The sequence below is a fragment of the Lithobates pipiens genome, unplaced genomic scaffold (genome assembly GCF_037356315.1).
Source record: "Lithobates pipiens isolate NorthernLeopardFrog02 unplaced genomic scaffold, aLitPip1_a1.2 Scaffold_28, whole genome shotgun sequence".
Classification (NCBI taxonomy): Eukaryota; Metazoa; Chordata; class Amphibia; order Anura; family Ranidae; genus Lithobates; species Lithobates pipiens.
This window is the reverse complement of record NW_027507789.1, coordinates 17,610,800-17,634,318: the sequence shown is the minus strand read 5'-3', so window position 1 is coordinate 17,634,318 and position 23,519 is coordinate 17,610,800. Positions and strand designations below refer to the sequence as shown.

The window sequence follows — 23,519 nt, the reverse complement described above, 5'->3', positions numbered from 1 at the left end:
GTCAAAAAAACACCCCCCCCCCCCGCTGTAATTCAGGTTCCCGGCATCCTGAAAGGGGCTGGACGCCTAAATAGGGGGTGGCAGCGGCGATGGCTACAGCATGGGGGTGGCGGCCGTGGATAGAGGGGGAGAAGCTCAGGTGCCCCTAATGGATGGGCTGCCACTGCGTGTGACATAAAAAATTGCAACGATTGCCATTTTGTTCCCTAGGGTCTCTGCTAAAAAAAATGTATAATGTTTGGGGGTTCAAAGTAATTTACAAGCAAAAAGTAAAAAAAAGTCGGCAAGTGGATAAACAACATGGGTGGGGGTCAAAGGGAAGGTATGTGTAAGCTGTTGTAAAAAAGAAAACATTCACTTTAATGGTACTTTTGAGAAGAGGCTTAAATAACCAATCCGAAATATTGTAAAAACTTAATTATAAGACTGTTAAAAATGTTAAGTACCTGTTATAAAAAAGTTGGCATTTTTGATTGGGTGCAACTAAGCGATTAGGGATGAGCCGAACACCCCCCTCGGTTCGGTTCGCACCAGAACTTTCGAACGGACCCCAAATTCGTACGAACGTTAGAACCCCATTGAAGTCTGTGGGACTCGAACGTTCGAAATTAAAAGTGTTAATTTTAACGGCTAATATGCAAGATACTGTCCTAAAAAGGGTTTGGGGACCTGGCTCCTGCCCCAGGGGACATGGGTCAATGCAAAAAAAAGTTTTAAAAATGACCGTTTTTGCGGGAGCACTGATTTTAATGACGATTAAAGTGAAAAAAAAAAAGTGAAATACTCCTTTAAATATGGGGCCTGGGGGGTGTCTGTAGTATGCATGTGAAGTGCTGCGTGTTTAGAACAGTCCCTGCACAAAATGACATTAAATGGAAATAACGTCGTTTAAAACTGCTTGCGGTTTTAATGTTATATCTGGTTCCTGCAATATGGTTGAAAATCATTCAGAAAAATGGCATGGGTAGCCCTCCCTGCCCATTACCAGCCTATTTGGGTCTTGTACGCATATTAAGGGGAACCCCGTACCCATATTAAAAAAAGGAAATGCGTGTGGCCCCCAGGCCCTATATACTCAGAACAGCAGTATACAGGCGGTGCAAACAAGACAGGGACTGTGTAGATTTGTTGTGTTAAGTTGAATCTGTTTGTAATTTTCAACTGGTACGTTTTTAAAGTGTAGCTCAATCTCCTACAACTGACTGCAAGCTCTATTTAAAACGAGCAAGATAGTTAGCTATATAGGTGGATATATCGGTGGATATAGCGGTGTATACTGCGTTCAGAGCACGCAGACAGCACGCACAATCTCCTAACACTGACTGAAAGCTCTATTATAAAAGATAGATATATCGCTAGCTATATAGGTGAATATAGCGGTGTATACTGCGGTCAGGGCACGCAGACAACAACCACTACAGAAGAGCAAGAACGAAAAATCGGCCGATAACGATCGGTGTATACTGTGTTGAAGGTACACAGAACACCCACTAACTGCTACAGACGCCAACACACTACACAAGGCCACCGCGCTGGCGGCCTTATATAGTGTGGGGCGTGTACTACACAGCCTGAGCTATGATTGGCCACAGGCATCATGGCTCTCCTCGCTGCCTGTGATTGGCCAAGCATGTAGGGTCACAGTGCATGCTTGGCCAATCATGAGCCAGCAATGCACTGCGCCATCGCAGTGCATTGTGGGCCGTGAGAGCCACACGAATTTGGCGAGAACGGCCCATAACGTTCGGAATTCGCCGAACGGGCGAACAGCCGATGTTCGAGTCGAACGTATGCTCATCCCTATAAGCGATGAATCAATCAATGAGCACATCAGTTGAACATGTGGCACCTTGTCCTTTAAAAGGAATGGTGGGCAGGACCAAAATTCTATTTTCTACACGTTAAGCTTTACTGACCTCGTCTTTTATGATTGTTTTGTAAATCTAATGACTTCTGTGTCAAAAGTTTTTAAAAGAAAGAAAAAGCAATATAAAGTTGCATTTGTCTGTTGTCCTCTTTCCAGGTCTACAACAATGTTGGTGCCTTGGGCAAAGCAGTCTATGAGAAGATGTTCTTCTGGATGGTCACGCGTATCAATGAGATGTTGGACACTAAGCAGTCAAGGCAGTTCTTTATTGGTGTCCTGGATATTGCCGGATTTGAAATCTTTGATGTAAGCAAATGTTGTTTTGATCAACACACATGAAATGTAAATGAAGCTTTATACCAGAGATCTCCAAACCTTCTAAACAAAGTGCCAGTTTACCTTCCTTCAGACTTTCTGAGGGCCTGGCGATTGTGAGTAGAAAATGCTTTGGCGTCAATGGGAGTAGACAATGCTTAATCATTGGTGTCAGTGGGAGGAATGGTGCTCCATTATTGGTGTCAGTCTGAGGAATAGTCCCTTGTATTATGCCGCGTACACACGGTCGGAGAATCCGTCGGAATGCGTCTTATTGGACCGTGTCGTCAGATAATCCGACTGTGTGTGGTATGCATCGGACTGATTCCGTCCGAATCTCCGTCTGACCCAATTTTCCAACATGTTGGAAATATTTCCCGACCAACTGGGCCGGTCAGACGTAATCCGATCATGTGTAGAGAATTTTGATTGGACCAAGTGCCACGCATGTTCAGATCAAATTCCTACATCAAAGCTATTGGCTACTAGCCTGAATGTAGTCCCATCGTAACGAAATAACGTCATCACGTTCTGAAAGATTGGATTTTTCGACAACTTAGTCCGACCGTGTGTATGCAACAGTTTCGGACACAATCCGTCCGACTAAATCTGACGGACAAAATCCAACGGATTTGGTTGTGAAAATCTCCGACCGTGTGTACAGGGGCTTAGGAGGTGGAATAGAGACAATCGTTGATATCAGGGGAAAGAATAGTGCCCCGGGCCCATCATTAGTGTCAGTGGAAAGAAAGGTGACCCACTGTTGGTGTCCAAGGGCCTGATAAACACAAGCAAAGGGCCACAATTTGGAGACCACTGCTCTATGAGTGATCATTTAATTTGGTCAGTTCAGCAGGGATTATGTATGGGCAGGCTGATTGTACCTAGGTCGATCCATCAATCCATTTGGGTCCAACCAGCTAATCTGATTTTTCTACATGCGGTTACTGCCGGTGACTATAGCTGCTAGCAGCAGGGGCGTAACTATAGGGGGTGCAGCAATCGCGACCGCAACTGGGCCCTGTGCTGCAGGGGGCCCATGCAGCCCCCTCTACATATGGCCGGCAGCAACATAGGCAGCTAGGGGTACCAGGGCACCATGCACACGGGTGGGTGGAGGGTGACTAGCAGAGCTCCATGCTCGACTATCACACTGGCTGCTCTTTAGTTGTGCATTCCCCGCATGACCTGTGTCCTCGGCCGGTGTCTTGTCTAATAACGTCCTCCATCGGATAGTGTCCGCTGTGTACTGCGCATGCGCAGTACACAGCAACACAGATTCCGAAAATTGCAGAGGATGAACGGCACCTGCGCCGTGAGTCCAGGTTCTATCCCCACTATCCAAGTGGACATAGAGTAGGAATAAAAAAGAGCCGAGCGCAGCGAGGCCGAGCCCGAAGCGTGGCGAGCGAAGCTCGCCCGCGAGGGGCCCTTTAATACTCACAACCCTATGTCCGCTTGGATGGTGGGGCTACCACCTCCACTCACGGCGCAGGCGCCGTTCAGCTTCGGAAATTTTCCGAAGCTTCGTCTGCTCCGTACTGCGCATGCGCAGTACGGGGCGGACGCTATATGATGGCCGGACGCTATACGGCAGAACACCGGCTCCTCAGAGTACCCCTCTCCTGCTCCATGCATTGCCGCTCAGTCCGACCACTGGAGGACCCCTTCTCACCTGGGGGCAGTAACTTCATCTGCCCTGGAGAAAAGGACCTCATCTCTTCTGGGGATGGGGACCCCATCCTGCCTAGGGACAGTCCCCCAATGGGACACCTAAAAATAACAAATAAAATAATAAAAAAAAAAAACTACTGATGCCAGTGGTGGAACTACAGGGCTCACAAAGGTCATACCTGTGACCACGCCCTGGAGTTCCACCACCGGACTCGGAGGGAAGGGCCCTGGCTGGGGTTCAGGGGGGCCCTTCATGGTTTCTTGCATTGGGGCCCTGAAGGTTCTAGTTACGCCACTGGCTAGCAGTAATGATTGTATCCTCCCAGCCTTGAAGGCTCTCTGTGCACCCCCACCTACTGGTAGAATACAATAGCACTGTAGGATGCATTCCCCCATTAACGCTGAATGTTTTGATGGGGGAATCTAGCGATTTTCATCCAAGGCTTGGCTAACATTTATTTCCTTATAGTACAACAGCTTGGAGCAGCTTTGTATCAACTTCACCAATGAGAAACTGCAACAGTTTTTCAACCACCACATGTTCGTGCTGGAACAAGAAGAGTACAAGAAGGAAGGCATTGAGTGGGAATTCATTGATTTCGGCATGGACTTGGCTGCCTGCATTGAGCTCATTGAGAAGGTATATTGTTCTGTAGAACAGTTAAGTGCGTCTTATAGGTATTGTAAAAAATGTGTTGTAAATATATTTTGTCTTATATTGTGCATAGCCAATGGGCATCTTCTCCATCCTGGAAGAGGAGTGCATGTTCCCCAAGGCAACAGACGCTTCCTTCAAGAACAAGCTGTACGACCAACATCTGGGCAAGTCCAACAACTTCCAGAAACCAAAACCAGCCAAAGGCAAAGCTGAGGCTCACTTCTCCCTGATCCACTATGCCGGAACTGTGGACTACAACATCTCTGGCTGGCTTGACAAGAACAAGGACCCACTGAATGAGACTGTCATTGGGCTCTACCAAAAATCTTCCATGAAGACCTTGGCCAACCTTTTCTCCAGCTATTCAGCAACTGATGCAGGTTAGTGTATAAAGCAAAACCTAAAAAATGTCAGGTGCCATTGGGAGAATTAACTTAGTTCTCCAAGAAAGTGAAAATCCTGTCATGAAATCTGCCATATTAAAGGTCTCCTAACTTTTTAAATATCAGGGCTTTGAAGTTGCCTCTACATGCTTTGGCGTCGATGGGAGTATACAATGCCTCATCATTGGTAATAGTGGGAGGAATAGTACCAATTGTTGGTATCAAGGGAAGGAAAAATGCCCTATCATTGGTGTCAGTGGGAGGAATGGTGCTCCATTATTGGTGTCAGTCTAGGAAATAGTCCAATGAATTAGGAGTAGGAGGTGGAATAGTGGCAATCGTTGATATCAGGGGGAAAATAGTGTCCCATCATCAGTGTCAGTGGAAGAAATGGTGTCCCTTTGGGGGGATTCTATCAGGTAGGCTGTACAGGGTCCCGTGATTTCTAACGCCAGCCCTGCTTAGAAGGCAAATTTATACATGTGTTGGTATGAACAAGAACCTTATGATACCTGCTGTTAACAGTATTGGATTTAGCATTTTCTTGTGACCTGTTGTCTTTAAAGCGGAGTTCCACCCACTTTTTAAACTAGATCCTGAAGGAAAGCCTACTCCTCCACCACTAGTTTTTGGCTATTGATTTTTTTTTTTATTGTTCCTTCCTACCTTTATTGAAGAACCTTGTGTACTTCTGCCCCAGCATCACCGCGACCCAAGGCATAATTTCCTGCTGCTTGCCCATTGCCTTCTGGGACAAGTGTGTGTCCCAGAAGATGATGGGGTCATTCAGGAAGCGCAGAGTTTTTCCCTTCGTTAAAATGGCGGCGGCTGTACCCGATCCGATGGACTGATCAACCTCGAGGGGGGGGGGGGTTGCGACATCGTGGGCTCCCTGGACAGGTAAGTGTCCTTATTAAAAGTCAGCAGCTACAGTGTTTGTATCTGCTAGCTTTAAAAAATAAAAAAAAATTCTGCGCACACCCTAATCACACTGTGCAATGCCGATATCTTCTGCTTCCTGGAGCCCTGTCTTCCCCGCTACGGTGCTACTGGCTTCCCTTCTCTCCTCTCCCGCTGGCTGCTTCGGAGGATGTTTCAGGATGGAGAGCAAGGGAAGGGGCCGGTAAATATTTAATTCAATTTAAACACAGTGTGTAATCTGTGCCGGTCACTCCTATGTTCATTCTTACCTGTCTTTTGTGAATGAACAGGAAAATTCTTAAAAGTGAGACATGAATGAATGAATGAATGAAATTATTTGTATAGTGCACAACGCAAACTGAATCGCCTCAAAGCGCTGCGAAGAGCCTTTGTTGTCCAGCTTCTAGAAGAGGAAGGTCTTTTTTTCCTGAAGGCCAGGTGGTTTTCTTCCAAGCGGATGTTGATGGGTAGAGCGTTCCATAGCCGAGGTCCTTGGACAGCGAATCTTCGTTCCCCCTTTGATTTTTACCAGGATTTGGGAGCAAGGAGGAGGTTTTTGTTAGATGATCGAAGACTGCGGTTGGGTGTGTAGCATTTTATTTTGCATTTGTGGGTGAGGCAGAGGGTCTTGAATGTGATCCGATTCTTTACGGTTAACCAATGTAAGCTCCTCAGGGAAGGGGAGAGGGATTCCCAGTTTTTTTTTTCTGTTATCAGCCTTGCCGCCGTGTTTTGGATTAGTTGTAATCGCGCAAATTGATATTGGGGTAATCCTAAGTAAAGGGAGTTTGCGTAGTCAAGTTGTGAATTAATGACTGTTCCAACTACCACTGCTTTGTCATTCTTTGGGATGAAAGGGATGAGTCTGCGTAGCAGGCGGAGCAGATGGTAGGAACCACTAACTACTGCTCCTATTTGAGCATCCATAGACATTTGTGAGTCAAGAATGACGCCGAGACTCTTGGCCTTGGTCTTTGGGGAGATGGTCTGCCCAAAGATGGTGGGTGGTGTCCAGGAGGTCTTGGTTCGGGAATTATGGTTTGCGTGTAGGATAAGAAGCTTTGTTTTTGATTCGTTGAGTTTAAGGGAGTTAGTGGTCATCCAGTCTTCTATCAAAGTGAGGCAATTTTCTAGTTGTTGATGATGGTCTCTTTGTCTGGTGATACGGAAGTAAAGTTGCGTGTCATCAGTGTACGAGTGGAAACAGAGGTCTGATAATCTAATGATTTGGAGGAGTGGGCGGATGTATATGTTGAAGAGGACTGGCGACAAGGGGGATCCTTGAGGGACTCCGCAGGCGACTGCCCGTGTTTCAGAGGTGAATTCTCCTAGTTTCACTGTCTGTGAACGATTTCCTAGGAAGGACACAAACCACTGAAGATCAAAGCCTGTGACTCCTGCAACTTCTGTGAGGCGGCTGAGTAGAGTATTGTGGTCTACTGTATCAAACGCTGCACTGAGGTCTAACAGTACCAGGAGACATGAATCTCCATCATCTGCTGCTTCGAGGGCGTCGTCCCATATCTTGAGGAGAGCTGTATCTGTTCCATGGCCCGGGCGGAAGCCTGATTGCAGCGGGTCCAGGAGTTTGTATGTATCCAGGTGGAATTGTATTTGTTGTACTACAGCTTTCTCCATGTTCTTGAAAATGGTGTTGAGGCTTGTTATCGGCCTACGGTTGTTTGGGTCTTGAGGGTCGAGGTTAGGTTTCTTTAGCAGGGGTTTGACGATGCCTTGTTTGAGGGCACCAGGAACAATCCCTTCTTTAAACGACTGATTTATGAGGTGCGTTATAATGGGAGGCACGATGTCGGAATATTCTTTCAGGAGTTTAGTGGGGATGATTTCCATTGGAGATGTACTGTCTCGAAGTTTTTTGATGATGTTTTTAGTGGTGTCCGTGGCAATTGAAGTCAGAAAAAACTTTGGCGGTTGTGGGATGTTGGTGTAGATATCTTCTTTTTGCTTTTGTTGGCTGATGTTGGCTGTTTTTTCCTGATGAATTGTTTTCCTGATGGTTTCGATTTTGTCGATGAAAAAGTCTGACAGTTCATTGCAGTAATCTTGGGTTTCGTTTACTGGGGACTCTAAGCATACCGGGTTCATTAATTGAGTGACTATTTTAAAAAGTTCCAGAGGAGCGGTTTAAGGCCATTCAATTCCTTCTGTTAAAAAAAAGAAAAAAAGTCAGACATCAGGGGTCTGTTTATCCCCTTGATATTTCACCAAAGCCCCCCCCCCCCATGGGGCTCTAAAAAAAAAAAATGATAAAAAATAATATTGTAAAAAATAAAAAATAAAAATTGGAAAAAATAATAAAAATAAAAACGACTGACACCATCCACTGCTCTGCTGATATACACGCATGTGTGTATGTACTCTGGGTTGCACAACCTAATGCAGGCATGTACTGGCCATTGGGACTACCGGGAGTTTCCCGGTGGGCCGATGGCTCAGTGGGCCACTCTGATGTAAGGGGGCTGGTGATGGGACACTCTGATGTAAGGGGTGCTGATGGGACACTTTGATGTAAGGGGGCTGCTGATGGGACACTCTGATGTAAGGGGGCTGGTGATGAGACACTCTGATGTAAGGGGCTGGTGATGAGACACTCTGATGTAAGGGGGCTCGTGATGGGACACTCTGATGTAAGGGGGCTGGTGATGGGACACTCTGATGTAAGGGGGCTGGTGATGGGACACTCTGATGTAAGGGGGCTGGTGATGGGACACTCTGATGTAAGGGGGCTGGTGATGGGACATTCTGATAAAAGGGGCTGCTGATGGGACACTCTGATGTAAGGGGGTGCTGATGGGACACTCTGATGTAAGGGGGCTGGTGATGGGACACTCTGATGTAAGGGGGCTGATGATGGGACACTCTGATATAAGGGGCTGCTGATGGGACACTCTGATGTAAGGGGGTGCTGATGGGACACTCTGATGTAAGGGGGCTGGTGATGGGACACTCTGATGTAAGGGGGCTGGTGATGGGACACTCTGATGTAAGGGGGCTGGTGATGGGACACTCTGATGTAAGGGGGCTGGTGATGGGACACTCTGATGTAAGGGGGTGCTGATGGGACACTCTGATGTAAGGGGGTGCTGATGGGACACTCTGCTGTAAGGGTGCTGGTGATGGGACACTCTGATGTAAGGTGGTGTTGATGGGACACTCAAAATGTATGTGGGCTGGTCTGGATGAAGTCCAGGGCCAAATTTCTGTCCCAGTCCAGCCCTGACCTAATGCAATAGGCTGCGCACGCCAATGGACCCAGTGATGACATCACTGGGTCTAAAATAAGGTATGGAATGAAAATGGAAAGGTTTTATTTACAAGGGTCATTAGAATGTGGATGGGGGGGAGAGAGGAACCAAGGGAGGAAAATATAAGCAGACGAAACTTTAATTTTAACTATTTATTGCAAAACCTTTTGACTATTGCCATTGGATTATTGCGGATCTCACCACAAGCTGCCAGGCCAGCCGCAGACTTATTTGTGTTTGCAGGCCCTTTTAATACTATTAATACTCTCTTGTCATCTTGCAGAGGGTGCTTCAAAGAAGGGCAGTAAGAAGAAGGGTTCCTCTTTCCAAACCGTGTCTGCTCTCTTCAGGGTAAGTGAGGTCCCCACATGATCAAAATAATGTGACTGAATTTCATATCCTGTGTGCTGCTTGTCCAATTGTCTTTTTTTAAATTTCCTTTGTGTGTGAAATTAGTTAATAAGTATTATTTATTTTATTCATTAAAATGAAGCATAGTTTATGCTTTGCTGTACAGGCATTTTCTGCTAATACAGATTATTTATCATATTTATTCAAATTAAAATTATTTATTAAAATTAAGCATAATTTAAGATTGTCAAGAAAAATATACAATGCCCCACATCAATGCTTTGCTGTACAGGCATTTTCTGTCTAAGGACCCCCATGTTATGGTACTAACTGAAATCTTTGTAAATGAGGGTCAAGTGGGAGGTTCTGTCTTTAATATAATAACACAATCCATCCCAAAGTTGCAATGGGTCAAACTGCACATTTGGAATGCCTTTAGATTTATTACAATCTTGGCAAGTATCTCACCAAAGCTGAAACTCTCAATAAAAAAAAAAAAAATCTAATGACATGCAACATGAAGCTTATAAATAAACCTCCAAGAGCAGGGGGATGAGGAATCTGAGAATCCTATTCATAAACTGAATGCTGTTAGCCCCCCTAATACTTACCTGAGCCCCATCTCGATAAAGTGATGATGCACGAGAGTCTCGGCTCTCCGGGACTCTCCCTCCTCATTGGCTGAGACAGCAGTGGGGTGCCATTGGCTCCTGCTGCTGTCAATCAAAGTCAGTGAGCTGAGAGCGGGCGGGACCAAGACGCGACTCTGTGTCTGAATGGATACACAGAGCAGCACCTTGGCTCGGGTGCCTCCCTAGTAAGCTGCTTACGGCATTCGGCAGGAGGGAGGGGCCAGGAGCGCAGACGAGGGTCCCGAGAAGAGGAGGATCGGGCTGCTCTGTGCAAACCTATTACACAGAGCAGGTAAGTATAACATGTTTGTTATTTTTAAACCAAAAAAAAATGAAGGCTTTAATATCACTTTAACACCTCATAGACAACTGCTGGCTGCTTCCTGTCCTTTTCAACCCTCTCTCACAAGTGAATTAACCCTTTCAGGAACCGTAGTCAAGGTTAGAGGCTCTTTCCCACCCAAAAATCTCTCCATGAGTCCTCAAATTCTAGGGCCCTTATGAGGACTTAAAGTAATTGTAAAGTAAATTTTTTTTTTAAATAAAAAATAACAAACATGTTATAGTCAGGTGCTCTTTCCAATGGTTTTGTACAGAGCCCCCCAATCCTCCTCTCCTTAATCCTCCTCTTCTAAGGTCTCATGCCAGTGCTCTGGACCCTTCTCCCTTGGCAAGTGCCCCCATAGCAAGCTGCTTGCTAAGGGTGCACCCGTGCATGAGCGCGCCCCCGAGCTGGCTCTCTGTGTCCATAAGACACAGAAAGCATGGCTTGGCCTCACCCCCCCACTCCCGCATCACTGGCTGTGATTGACAGCAGCAGGAGCCAATGGCTCCTCTTGCTGCACCTCAAGCAATCAGGAGGGAGAGACCAGTGAGAGCCCTGGCTGCCTTCGGATTGGATCAGCAGAACACCAGCAATTGGGGTAGCTTTAGGTGCACACTGTGCAGATGGCACAATACACTAACTGTAATTGCTACAGCTGCTTGTGGATAGGATCAGCAGAACACCAGCAATTGGGGTAGCTTTAGGTGCACACTGTGCAGATGGCACAATGCACCAACTGTAATTGCTAGAGCTGTCTTCGGATAGGATCAGCAGAACACCAGCTATTGGGGTAGCTTTAGGTGCAAACTGTGCAAAGGACACAGTACACTAGCTAAACTGAATACAATAAATATATATATATATATATATGTATATATATATATATATATATATATATATATATATATATATATATACATATATATATATACAACACCTACGATGCATATATATACACAATACACTGACTGCAGCTAGCTGACTAGCCTCCTGCCTGCTCTATCTAACTCAAATGAAATGAAATCACACTGTCTCTCTGTCTATCTCTCTCCGCTGCCGCAACACACTACACAAGGCTGCCACGCAGGCGGCTTTATATAGTGTGGGGCGTGTACTAAACCCGCATAGCCATAATTGGCCAAAGCCACCCTGGCTTTGGCCAATGACGGCTCGCTAGACAGACGGCGCTGTGATTGGCCAAGCATGCGGATCATAGTGCATGCTTGGCCAATCATCAGCCAGCAATGCACTGCGACGCTGCAGTGAATTATGGGCCATGACGCGCCACTCGAATTTGGCGAGAACGGCCCATAATGTTTGGAATTCGCGGAACGGACAAACAGACAATGTTCAAGTCGAACATAGGTTTGACTCGAACACGAAGCTCATCCCTAGAGGACACATACCTACCATCAAAGCCCCATCCCTGGGGTCCTATACAATATTATAATATTTAGCAGAGTCAGTTTCAGGTTGTGAAAAGCTGTCCTTGTAGGTTATTTATCAATGCAATTTTATTTTGCAACAGGAAAATTTAAATAAATTGATGAGCAATCTTAGGACAACTCATCCTCACTTTGTACGATGCCTCATTCCCAATGAGACCAAAACACCAGGTGAGATCCAAGGCAGTGAATGGTGAATCGTCAGTGTGCAGTGAGGTGATCAGAAGCATCCATAAACTTCCACCATCTCTCTCCCTAAAGGTGCCATGGATCATCATCTGGTACTGCATCAGCTGAGGTGCAATGGAGTACTGGAGGGCATCAGGATTTGCAGAAAAGGTTTCCCAAGCAGAATCGCTTATGCCGACTTCAAACAAAGGTACCAAAAGAGCCGAGTGGCAATGCCAGGGAAACATCAATACAAAGTTGTAGAGAGGGAATCTTAATGATGGACAGATAAAAGTTCAACAAAGTTGGTGTAAAGTTTGTGCATGTTTTTATAGGCTGAAGTTTCAATATAGTTGATATAGCAGCTGTCCATTTTTTAATCAGTAGTATAGATACTGGCCAGCCAGCTCCTAAAATGTTTCTTCAGTCATACCCTAAGCTTCATCACATTCACCATACACTAGGGTCTTTTTTTCTTTTTTTGAGGGCAAATCAACTGAAGCACTAAATTAAAAAGGCCCCATTAAAGGTTTTGCCAATTTAAAGCTCCGCAGGGGTGGAGTTAGGTTGTTTTTAGGTTAGAAATTGGAAAAATAAACCCTAACGACTGGTATAAACACATTCTTTGACTAAAGGCTTGGTACATACATATTGTGCTTGGCCTTAGAGGTCAAGGGTGGACATTTAGCCCAGATATTAGATATTGGATTTAGGTCCTGCATCGCAGTAAGAATAAAGCATTGACTTTCGAAAGACCTCACTCCTGCTGTAGATATTCCTTGTGTAAGAATCTTAAAGAAGATACTTGAAGAGATGTGGATTTTTGTACCTCAGGATGGTGAGGATGAAGGGAAGGGGTAGAGGCATCTACTGTCCCTTTTTGGTTTAATAGAAAATTATTTAAGAGAAACCTCAGATGGAAATAAGGTCTGGAGAACCCAAGCCCCAGGGATTCTATGGGCATGGGAGGTAAAACCAGACCATACACAATTATAAAAAAGTAAAACTTTATTGAAAAAACATATAAAAGACATAAAATATACAGGAATGTGAAAATATTTTGTATTTTAATAAGACTACTATTTTTTTTTCATAAAGACTAAAAACTATTAGTTGAACATTTTAAAGAAGCTAAACTTATTACATTTAAACTATTGTTTTTTATTTTGGTCCTTTTTGGGTAAATTAACCTTTATTTGTTCTGGTTGCTGTTAGAAATCACAGGGCCCTCGTACAGACTACCGGACCACCTACATCAGATGTGGGCAGAACATGGAGGGGGATCGGAGGGATGGGAGGACAATTACAGAACAATGCACTGTGTCTGTGTCTCTCAACAGCTGAAAGCCAGTGGGAGGGAAAGGGGGAGAAACCATCTTTCCGCTGTTGGAGGGAGAGACACAGACACAGTTCATTGGTCTGTAATTGTCCTTCCGTCCCACCACACTGATCCCCTGCTATATGGGCCCCCCCTGTGTGCCGGGCCCCCTACAAGAGGACCAGTGGTACACCCCTATCGGCGGCCCTGCTGGTGGCTATTGTCAGTAGGACAAAAATTAGAGGAAATCTAGAATAGTACAGTTGTTTCCATGACTGTAGGTGAAGCTAAATCTTCCAATGAGTACACCTGTTTTGATGACAATTGTCTAAGAGGGAATTTGCCTTTACCAAATTTAGAAAGTTTTCGCTAACTTTCTTTTGTGTCTCAAGGACAGTAAGTGCAGTGAACTCTCCACATTGGAAAACAGACATAAAAAAATAAAACCTGACCAGGGTTTCATCACTTCAATACACTATCCAAAAAAACAAGGTTTAGGCTTTAGATATACTTTAAGAAGAATGAAAATAGTTGGTTAATTCATTGGGATGATACAGAAAGTGATATGAAAGTATATATGTATTCAATGAAATTCTCTCTTTTTTTGTCTAAGGCAGGCCGATTTTTTTTTCAACTGTGGGTTAAAGGAAAGAAAATTGCTCGATTCCCCCATCCACACAGTCAGTGTTGATAGGGGAACCTCTCCCGCAGTGCTAATGTGTTCTGCCAGCGGGGAGCATGGAGAACTTTTCCCACCAGCAAAATCCAGTGGTTACTGCTGGCTGCTATAGCTTCCGGCAGTGATCAGGTGAAAAAAAACCAACAGGATGGTTGTACTGAAGTCCATTGATGGATCGACTTCAGTACAACCAGCCTGCCCATAGATGAATAGAAATTCAGCTGGTGCCTGCTCAACGCTTGAGATACTTTTTGCTATCATATTATCTCAGGGCATCAAAATATGGTTACTCATGTAAAATGGCTCAAACATTTTCTATATTCTTTTCTAGATACAAAATCTTAAATGCAAGTGCTATTCCAGAAGGTCAGTTTATCGACAGTAAGAAGGCTTCTGAGAAGCTTCTTGCATCCATTGATGTTGACCACACACAATACAGATTCGGCCATACCAAGGTGCTTACCACTAGCTTCTGTTGTTTATATTTAATATGTTCAAAAAAGGCGAAAATTGTTCGTAGCTCTAATAACTGTAACGCTGTATTTTCTAAATCTGAAGGTGTTTTTCAAAGCTGGTCTTTTGGGTACCCTGGAAGAAATGAGAGACGATCGTTTGGTCCATGTCATCAAACGCACTCAAGCTTTATTCAGAGGATATCTGATGAGGGTGGAGTTCAAGAAGATGATGGAAAGGAGGTGTGTGTTCACTTAAAGAATGGATTCCCCAACTCATATATTTATATTATTTACCAATAATTTAGCTAATTAGTAAGAAAACCATATTGCACAGCCAAATAATATTCCGGAACTAGTTTTTTTACTTTGTTTTTTATGTCTTCATAATGACCAGCTTTTTAAGACATAGCATTTTTGACATAGCTTTTAGAGACATAGATCCTGACAGCTATTTTAAGAAGAAAGTCTTCACCCCAGGACAAAAAACATATGTTAATTATTAGAGTAAAAATCAATAATTTAGGTAAAAACTAAAATAATTGTGATATATAGAAAGTGTTGTAAAACCAAAGTAGATAGAAAGTAGACACATCTGAAATCCTAAATTCTATCAGAAAATAATGTTAACAACCTAGATATGTTCTAATATATAAAGTACAAGTGATAAAAGTGACAGAAGTGACATATAATCTTCAAACTGTATATATAAAGTATAAATACAATTAAATTTGTCCAAATAAAAAAACTCTTCAGGTGAATAAAAAAGTGCTCCAAGAGAAGTGTGTCCATATAGACGAGTAAACTGAAGCTGTGAAGTGCTGCTCCAGTTAACACTCGATGAGAATATAAACAGTGACTCAGTAGTTGGTTTCTTCAGTGCAAATGCACCTTTGTGTGAATTAGCCCCCTACCTTACCGCTGTAAGGTAACAGCGTGAAAGAAAAGATAGCATCCAACGAAATCCAAGTTCTTGTAGTGGATAGCTGGTGGTTTCTCGTCTGTGCAGCTGGTAGTTTCTCGTTTGTGCAGCTCAGCAATGCATGGAAAACGAAGGGTAAGGTTTCCATGTCCAATGCCAGTGTATAAAAGGAAAGAAAGGGGGGCCCAGATCGTGAAGTATGTTGAAACTTTGAATTTATTAGATTTAAAACAGCCCGTTTGGTACTCGCATTAAAATATATAAAAACAAACACAGCACCACCAGCGACGAGCTCGCAACCTGGCGTCACTTCCGGTGCCTATCTGTTCCAATGCGTAGCGTCATGGTTACCTGATGAAGTCCTTGATGAAGTTACGTGATGCTACGCGTTGGAACAGATAGGCACCGGAAGTGACGTCAGGTTGCGAGCTCGTTGCTCGTGGTGCTGTGTTTGTTTTTATATATTTTAATGTGAGTTTTATATAAAAATAAACACAGCACCACGAGTGACGAGCTCGCAACCTGACGTTACTTCCGGTGCCTATCTGTTCCAATGCATAGCGTCAAGGAATAGACCAATACGATCCATCAAGTTCCATAATTATATACAAAATCAACAAGAATGCTATCCTGTCCCAACAAAAGGAACTGGGTGGGGGGGGGGGATAGACCCCTGTGGGCAATGACTTGGCATTTCATGGAGATGCCTCGACTAGGAATCTCAAAGTGGGACACCCTTTGGGGGAACCCTTTTATGTGGCAGAAAACTGCCAAATTTTGAAGAGCCAGTCAGTTCCAGAGGACAGAATGCGTTAACTCCATCAACCATTGGGACCCACATCGAAGAGAGCCTTACCTTCCTCTGAGTAGATAAACATGTTCAATATAGGGTACAGGCTTTCATATAAACCTCTCGCTTCTGTCGGACTGTCAAAACCAGATCCATGTTAATAATTTTTAAGTCTGCTGAATGAGGTGTAAATGTTTTGTTATGTTTTCCAGGGAAGCTTTGTTCACTATTCAGTACAACATCCGATCATTCATGAATGTCAAACACTGGCCATGGATGAAGCTTTACTTCAAGATCAAGCCTCTTCTGAAGAGTGCCGAATCTGAGAAAGAATTTGCCATCATGAAGGAAGAGTTTGAGAAGACCAAGGAGGCTCTGGCCAAGTCAGATGCAAGGAAGAAGGAGCTTGAAGAGAAGATGGTCAAAGTTCTCCAAGAGAAAAATGACCTTCTTCTTCAAGTCCAGTCTGTGAGTCTCAGCCAAAAATATTGAGAAATAATATTGGAAACAAATAGTGAGAAAATAGAAAGTAAAATAGCAGAGACGAGGGGGGTGCCTCAGCTGCAGGAGAGGTGTGAGGGCCACACAAAATTTCTTGGTGGGCCGCATTCGGCCTGTGGGCCTTGTGTTTGACACATGTGCAATATAGCAACACACAGGGGTGGACTAACAACTCATGGGGCCCCCGGGCAATCGGAGATTATGGGGCCCCCAGGCAATCAGAGATTATGGGGCCACACAGTATACACAAGCACACATACACAGTATACAATCACACAGTATACACAGACATGTTTCTATTGGCTGAGAAGGTTACTGGAGAGGTGAGGCAACTATAATCTCTGGATTTTTAGACCAAAAGGATGTCGGTAAGGGACATTTCAAAGACAGATGTAAAAAAAAAACACAAATTTTTACATACTGTCCCTGGTTTTACTGAGGCTGGCAACCCTGATGGGGCCCCCTAGTGGCATGGGGCCCTCGGGCAGTGCCCGAGTGGCCCAATGGTCAGTCCGCCTCTGGCAACACATATATGCAGCATCCAGGAGGTGGGCTTTAATCCCCAGGGGCCGCATATATTTGTTCTTGTCTTTGTGCTGGGAGCGCGTTGCACAGTGTGCTCCCAGCACAGAGACTGAAAGTCCCAAGTCTCCTACTAATGATTGGAAACTGAGAGTCCGGGTTCCCTATCACATGATACAAGCATGTTACTCCTATATGTACTGTAATTCATGCAAGCGTGTTTTCTTTGGTATGCGCTGTAACTTTCTTTGTTATAAGTGGGGTAAATACAGTAATAATTTAATTAAATTGTTCTTAATAATTTAGCCTTAAAACGGATAAAAAATGATATATTGCCACAAAAAATTAGCGGTGGATATTTGCGGTTTCCGTGAAAGTGTGGGGGTTTCCGCGTGCAATTATTAGTTAGATTCTAGGGAAAAATCAGCGAACAACTGAACCTGCGAATTTAGAACCGCGACTTAGCGGGGGGTCAACTGTATTTCGACTGACGGTATGGTTTATGTCGGCGGTGGGAGGAGCCGAAGATCTCGGCGGCGGGAGGAGCCGAAGATCTCGACGGCGGAGGCGGGAGGAGCCGAAGATCACGGCGGGAGGAGCCAAAGATGGCGGCGGCTGTAAATTTAAAACTAGCCATACTGCAATTTTGTGGAAGGCTGCAGGGGGACAGTGTAGGGCTGCAGGGGGACAGTGTAGGGCTGCAGGGGGACAGTGGAAGGCTACATTGATGGGCATTTAAAATGTAAGGTTTTTTCCTTAAACTTGCCTCCTAAAAGTTTTTTTCCTTAAACTTCTAAACTTGGGGTGCGTGTTATACGCCGGCACGTGTTATACGCCGATAAATACGGTAGTTAGATTGGTCCAGCTTGGACCAGTGTATCTTCTGGTACTACTGTATACCAGTGGGATCCCTCTAGAAACTGGAAATCGCTGTATCAGACTACTACTCCTCTACTACAGTGACTTCCATTCGCTTCCAGGTCCTGTGCCGAGCGGTTGCTCTTACCGCATTCTAGACAAAGAAGGTCGGCTGCTTGGTACAGGCGTCATTCAGAGAATGCTTTGCAGTTTCTCAATGAATGAAAGCATTCTGTGTTTGGATGAGGTAGGGAGTGTGATTCCACCGCCTGGCTAACCGCCTTATCCAATCAGAGAATGTTTTGCACTCATTGAGAAAATGCAAAGCAATCTCTGAATGGCACCCATGCGAAGCAGCCAACCTCCTGTGTTCACAATGCAGTAGGGCAACCGCTTGGCATAGGATCTGGAAGCTGGTGGAGACCACTGTAGTAGCAGTGTCTACAACAGCCTTTCTCAACCTTTTCAACACAGAGGAACCATTGAAATAACTTTCTGGTCTCGGGGAACCCCTGCTAAAAATTACTATATCTAAAACTCATAATGTATATGAATGTGATGGTCAGTGGGAGTAATGCTCCTTACACTTGTGGTCATTGGGAAGAATTCCCCCTTACAGATAGCTAAAAAGATCAATAGTGTCAGTGGAAACTTATCTGAGCAGCAGAAATTGCTCATTGCTCAAGGAGCCCCTTGCAACATCTGGAGGAACCCTAGAGTTCCATGGAACCCTGGTTGAGAAACCCTGGTCTCCAACAATGATTTCCAGATTCCAGGGGCATCACCCAGGTATGGTATACTGTATGCAAAGTTACATTGGTCGAAGCTATATCAAATTTCCACACCTGGAATTCTTCTTTTGAAGTATCTGCAATTTATAGCCCCTGTGTCACTCCAGTTAGAAACCCTAAGCCCTTATACACACGGTTGGAGAGTCCGACGGAATGTGTCCGATCGGACCGTTTTGTCGGATATTCCGACTGTGTGTGGTCTACATCGGACTGTTTCCGTCGGAGTATCCGACGGACCAAGTTTTCCAACTTGTTGGTAAAATTTTCCGACAAAATGCTCAGATCGGACATACTCCGATCATGTGTAGAGAATTCCGATCGGACAAAGTGCCACGCATGCTCAGATCAAATTCCTACACCAAAGCTATTGGCTACTAGCATGAACGTAGTCCCGTCGTAACGAAATAACGTAATCACGACGGATTTTCCGACAACTTTGTCCGACCGTGTGTATACAACAGTTTCGGACAAAATCCATCGGACAAAATCCGATGGATTTGGTTGTCGGAATCTCCGACCGTGTGTACAAGGGCTAAAAGTTGTGATCAGCTGAAGGCAAAATTTAATTGGAGACAAAGCAAGGATCTGAATGAGAGGCTGAAAGATAAGGATAATAATCAGAACATTTTCACTAATAAATGTTTGTTTTGAAAAGGAATCTGAGAATTTAACAGATGCAGAGGAGAGATGTGATCAGCTGATCAAAACTAAGATCCAATTAGAGGCGAAGATTAAGGAACTGAACGAGAGGTTGGAGGATGAGGAAGAGTCAAATGCTGAGTTGACTGCCAAGAAGAGGAAACTGGAGGATGAGTGTTCCGAACTGAAGAAGGACATTGATGACTTAGAGCTGACACTGGCTAAAGTTGAGAAGGAGAAGCATGCCACAGAAAACAAGGTAATTTATTATAGGTAAAATAAGCATGTTTGAAAAAACAGTAATTGTTAGACATGGGCGCCATCAATAAATTCGTTCTGTTCTGTTCCGTTTTGATTCGTAATAAAATTAATTCGTACTTCGTATTTCGTGTCCGAAATTTCGTTCTGTTTTGTACGAAATATGAATTGTCGTTCGTTCGTTCTTTACGATGAGTTTAAAGGCAAAAACATTGCTCATTATGCTTATTATGACTTGCAGAAGACTTCTGTGATAGAAGTCAATGTAAGTTGCCTGAAGACATCGTCGAATGTCAAGGTTTTTCAGTGCGCAAACCTGTGGTGAAACACAAAACACTCGGGCCTCCCGGCCACGAGCGTGGGGAACGGGAAAACAAAGAAGGACTCCGATCGTGAACGTACTGTTAAGCAGTCGACAATTTTATTAATAAAAAAATATAAATACACAGCAGACCACAGCAGACCGAATAGGTCCGATTCTAACAAATAAAAAGTATGCATAAAAAAACGGTTAAAATTTAGAACAAATATACACCCGTGCTAGGGAATATTCTAAGCGTGGTGGTATCAGCACAAACAGCCCGACATGTTTCGTAAAAACTTACATCCTCCTGGGGCACCTCATACATGTATTATGTCACGGTGCTGGTGTCAGATCACTCTATCTGACAAGTCGCGGTAGTGTGAACGGGCACTGAGTCGTCGTCCGAAATCCGGAATTCGTAAACAAAAGTTCAGTCGGAGCGACTTGAGTCGCTCCTATAAGAACGGTTCCATAGTACAGAACGGAGCGCGACTTGTCAAGTGACTAAGTCACCTGACAGTCGGAGCGACTTGAGTCGCTCCTATTAGAACGGTTCCATAGTACAGAACGGAGCGCGACTTGTCAGGTGACTAAGTCGCCTGACAAGTCGCGGCAGTGTGAACAGGCACTGAGTCATCGTCCGAAATCTGGAATTCGTAAACAAAAGTTCGTATTCCGTACAGAATTCGGACGCACGGCAATTCGTATTTCGGATCCTCCTGAACGTACACATTTTTGGAAATTCGTACGAATTTGAGATTCGTACGAAACGAATCGCACATGTCTAGTAATTGTCCAAGTTGTCTTTTTCACATTGTACAATACTGTTTCAAACAGTTGTCACGGGTTGATGCAATGTTTTCTACAATCATCTAGTCCAGACCAATCTAGACCAATCTAGACCAATAATGAAACACATTTTTTTTTTTAAAAAAGGTCAAAAACCTCACAGAGGAGATGGCCGTTCTGGATGAGAACATTGCTAGACTTACCAAGGAAAAGAAAGCACTTCAAGAAGCTCACCAGCAAACTCTTGATGACCTCCAAGCTGAAGAGGACAAAGTCAACACATTGACCAAAGCCAAAACCAAGCTGGAGCAGCAAGTTGATGATGTGAGTAAGAAGCTACACTCTAAATCCCATTACAAACATATAGTATATACATTCATGCCGCTAAAATTAAATTTTTTTTACATTAGCTTGAAGGCTCTCTGGAACAAGAGAAGAAGTTGCGCATGGACCTTGAAAGGTCCAAGAGGAAACTTGAGGGTGATCTCAAATTAGCTCAGGAGACTATGATGGACCTAGAAAATGATAGGCAACAACTGGATGAGAAGTTGAAAAAGTAGGTGTCCATATAGATTTACCCAAACAACTGGCCAATGCAACAAATGGCACAGAATATGCAACGTATATGTGTGGTTTTACTTATTCTATGGTGTCGGTAATCATTTTTTATATTACCAAGTGACATATATGACTAAATGACTAAACCATATCAATTTCACACCAGGAAAGACTTTGAGATAAGCCAGTTTGGTAGCAGAATTGAGGACGAGCAGGCCCTTGGTGCCCAGTTGCAGAAGAAGATCAAAGAGCTTCAGGTATGATCTATTAACTGTCTGCCAACAGTTGACAGAAGTTTCATCAAATACTCCCAGGGGAAGATTTATTAAAACTGGAGCACTCAGAATCTGGTGAAGTTGTGCATGGTAGCCCATCAGCTTCTAACTTCAATTGTTCAATTAAAGTGGTTCTAAAGGCTAGGTGTTTTTTACCTTAATGCATTCTAACTATTTCCCTCCCCCCACTTTATAAACACTTACCTTAGCATGTCAGGGATCCAGCGCTGTGCCTGTTTGCAGTCTTCTCTCCCTTCTTTTCCTCTTCTCACAGGGACTGGAGCAACAGCAGGAGCCTTTGTTGTCAATCTAATACTGTGAGGAGGGACCAGGGGGCAGGGCCGAGCCACACTGTGTGTGTCTATGCAGCGCGGCTCCATAGACACACACAGCTTGAGAGGGGGCACACACATGTGCCTCCATAGCAAATGGCTTGCTATGGGGACAAGCAGAAAAAAGTAGGGGCCTGGTGAGCCAGCGGGCGACCCCAGAACAGAGGGTTTAGGGCTTGCTCTGTGCTAAGCCATTGCACAGAGCATCTAAGTATAACATCTTTCCTACTTTAATAGAAAATCTAGACTTTACAATCACTTTTAACTTTGACAATCAAACCTGGAAGCTGATTGGTTTCTATGCAGAGCTGCACCAGATTTTGCACGCTCCAGTTTTAGTAAATCTCTCCCACAGTGTCATATGGCTCTTACTCACAATTGCTTATCTTTTTTAACTTTAGGCCCGCATTGAGGAGCTGGAAGAAGAAATTGAGTCAGAACGGGCATCCCGGGCCAAGGCTGAGAAGCAAAGATCTGATCTTTCCCGGGAACTTGAGGAGATTAGCGAACGTCTGGAGGAAGCTGGAGGGGCAACATCTGTTCAGATTGAGATGAACAAGAAACGTGAGGCAGAATACCAGAAGATGAGACGAGACCTGGAGGAGGCCACCTTGCAGCACGAAGCCACAGCTGCAGCTCTCAGGAAGAAGCACGCTGACAGTTCTGCAGAACTTGGAGAACAGATTGACAACCTTCAACGTGTCAAACAGAAATTAGAGAAGGAGAAGAGTGAACTGAGGATGGAACTTGATGACCTCGCAAGCAACTTGGAAACAGTTACTAAATACAAGGTAAGTGAAAGATACATTTCTGTAGGAGGTAGATTCCCTATATTAAGGTCATACGTACTTGGTGGTGCCACTCCAGGCTGAAGTGTATAACCCCTTTAGGATTCAGGATAGTAGGGATGCCAGTGTAAGAATAACCAATCCAGTGAGCAATGAACAATTTAGCTTGAAACCGCCACTCGCCATAGCCGATCCTAGTGTGGATGTATACCCTGCCCCCTGACATGTTTCGCCCCAACCCACCGGGGATTACCGTAATCATAGGGGAAAGTTCCTTAATCTTTGAGATCATCATTTGGGTTTCTCTGAAAGCAGAGTTGGCTTTTGGGTGAATACAAAGTTTGTACACAGGTTCCTAAATTAAGTGTCCCATTTACTAGCACAGATATTGTCTTGGTTTACTGGCCTCATCAACATGGTCCTGGACATTCTGTGTTTAATATATATAAAGTGTTTTATTATTAGATTATAGTGCATAGAGGCCTCATAGAGGGCAAATTGAGAAATCATTTCTGAGTAGTAAGCTTTATATAAAATAGAAATAAAAAGTTTCTTTAAAAAGTCAGCTACTTGGTGGAAATTAAAGAGTAACTCCACATTTGTTTCAGAAAAAAAACCAATCCCTTCTGGGTGATCTATATACATTACAAGGTTTTTAACACATGTTTTTGTGATTTCTAACTGTTTCTGTTCTGAAGGAATAGGTTTGTTAGATCATGTCTTGTACAGGGCTGATTC

The 23,519-nt window shown here is 44.1% G+C and overlaps 1 protein-coding gene across 1 annotated transcript in view; it reads left to right on the top strand.

Annotated features, from left to right (window-relative positions):
• The window catches only part of LOC143934966 (uncharacterized), a 131,428-nt gene that overhangs the window by 42,838 nt on the left and 65,071 nt on the right, over positions 1 to 23,519 (top strand). The window contains 14 exon segments of the mRNA XM_077458511.1: positions 2,024 to 2,173; positions 4,326 to 4,496; positions 4,585 to 4,894; positions 9,368 to 9,435; positions 11,921 to 12,008; positions 12,099 to 12,216; positions 14,334 to 14,457; positions 14,561 to 14,697; positions 16,379 to 16,634; positions 19,494 to 19,736; positions 20,976 to 21,152; positions 21,239 to 21,384; positions 21,553 to 21,643; positions 22,395 to 22,784. Of these exon segments, the coding sequence (XP_077314637.1) occupies positions 2,024 to 2,173; positions 4,326 to 4,496; positions 4,585 to 4,894; positions 9,368 to 9,435; positions 11,921 to 12,008; positions 12,099 to 12,216; positions 14,334 to 14,457; positions 14,561 to 14,697; positions 16,379 to 16,634; positions 19,494 to 19,736; positions 20,976 to 21,152; positions 21,239 to 21,384; positions 21,553 to 21,643; positions 22,395 to 22,784 (2,469 nt within the window).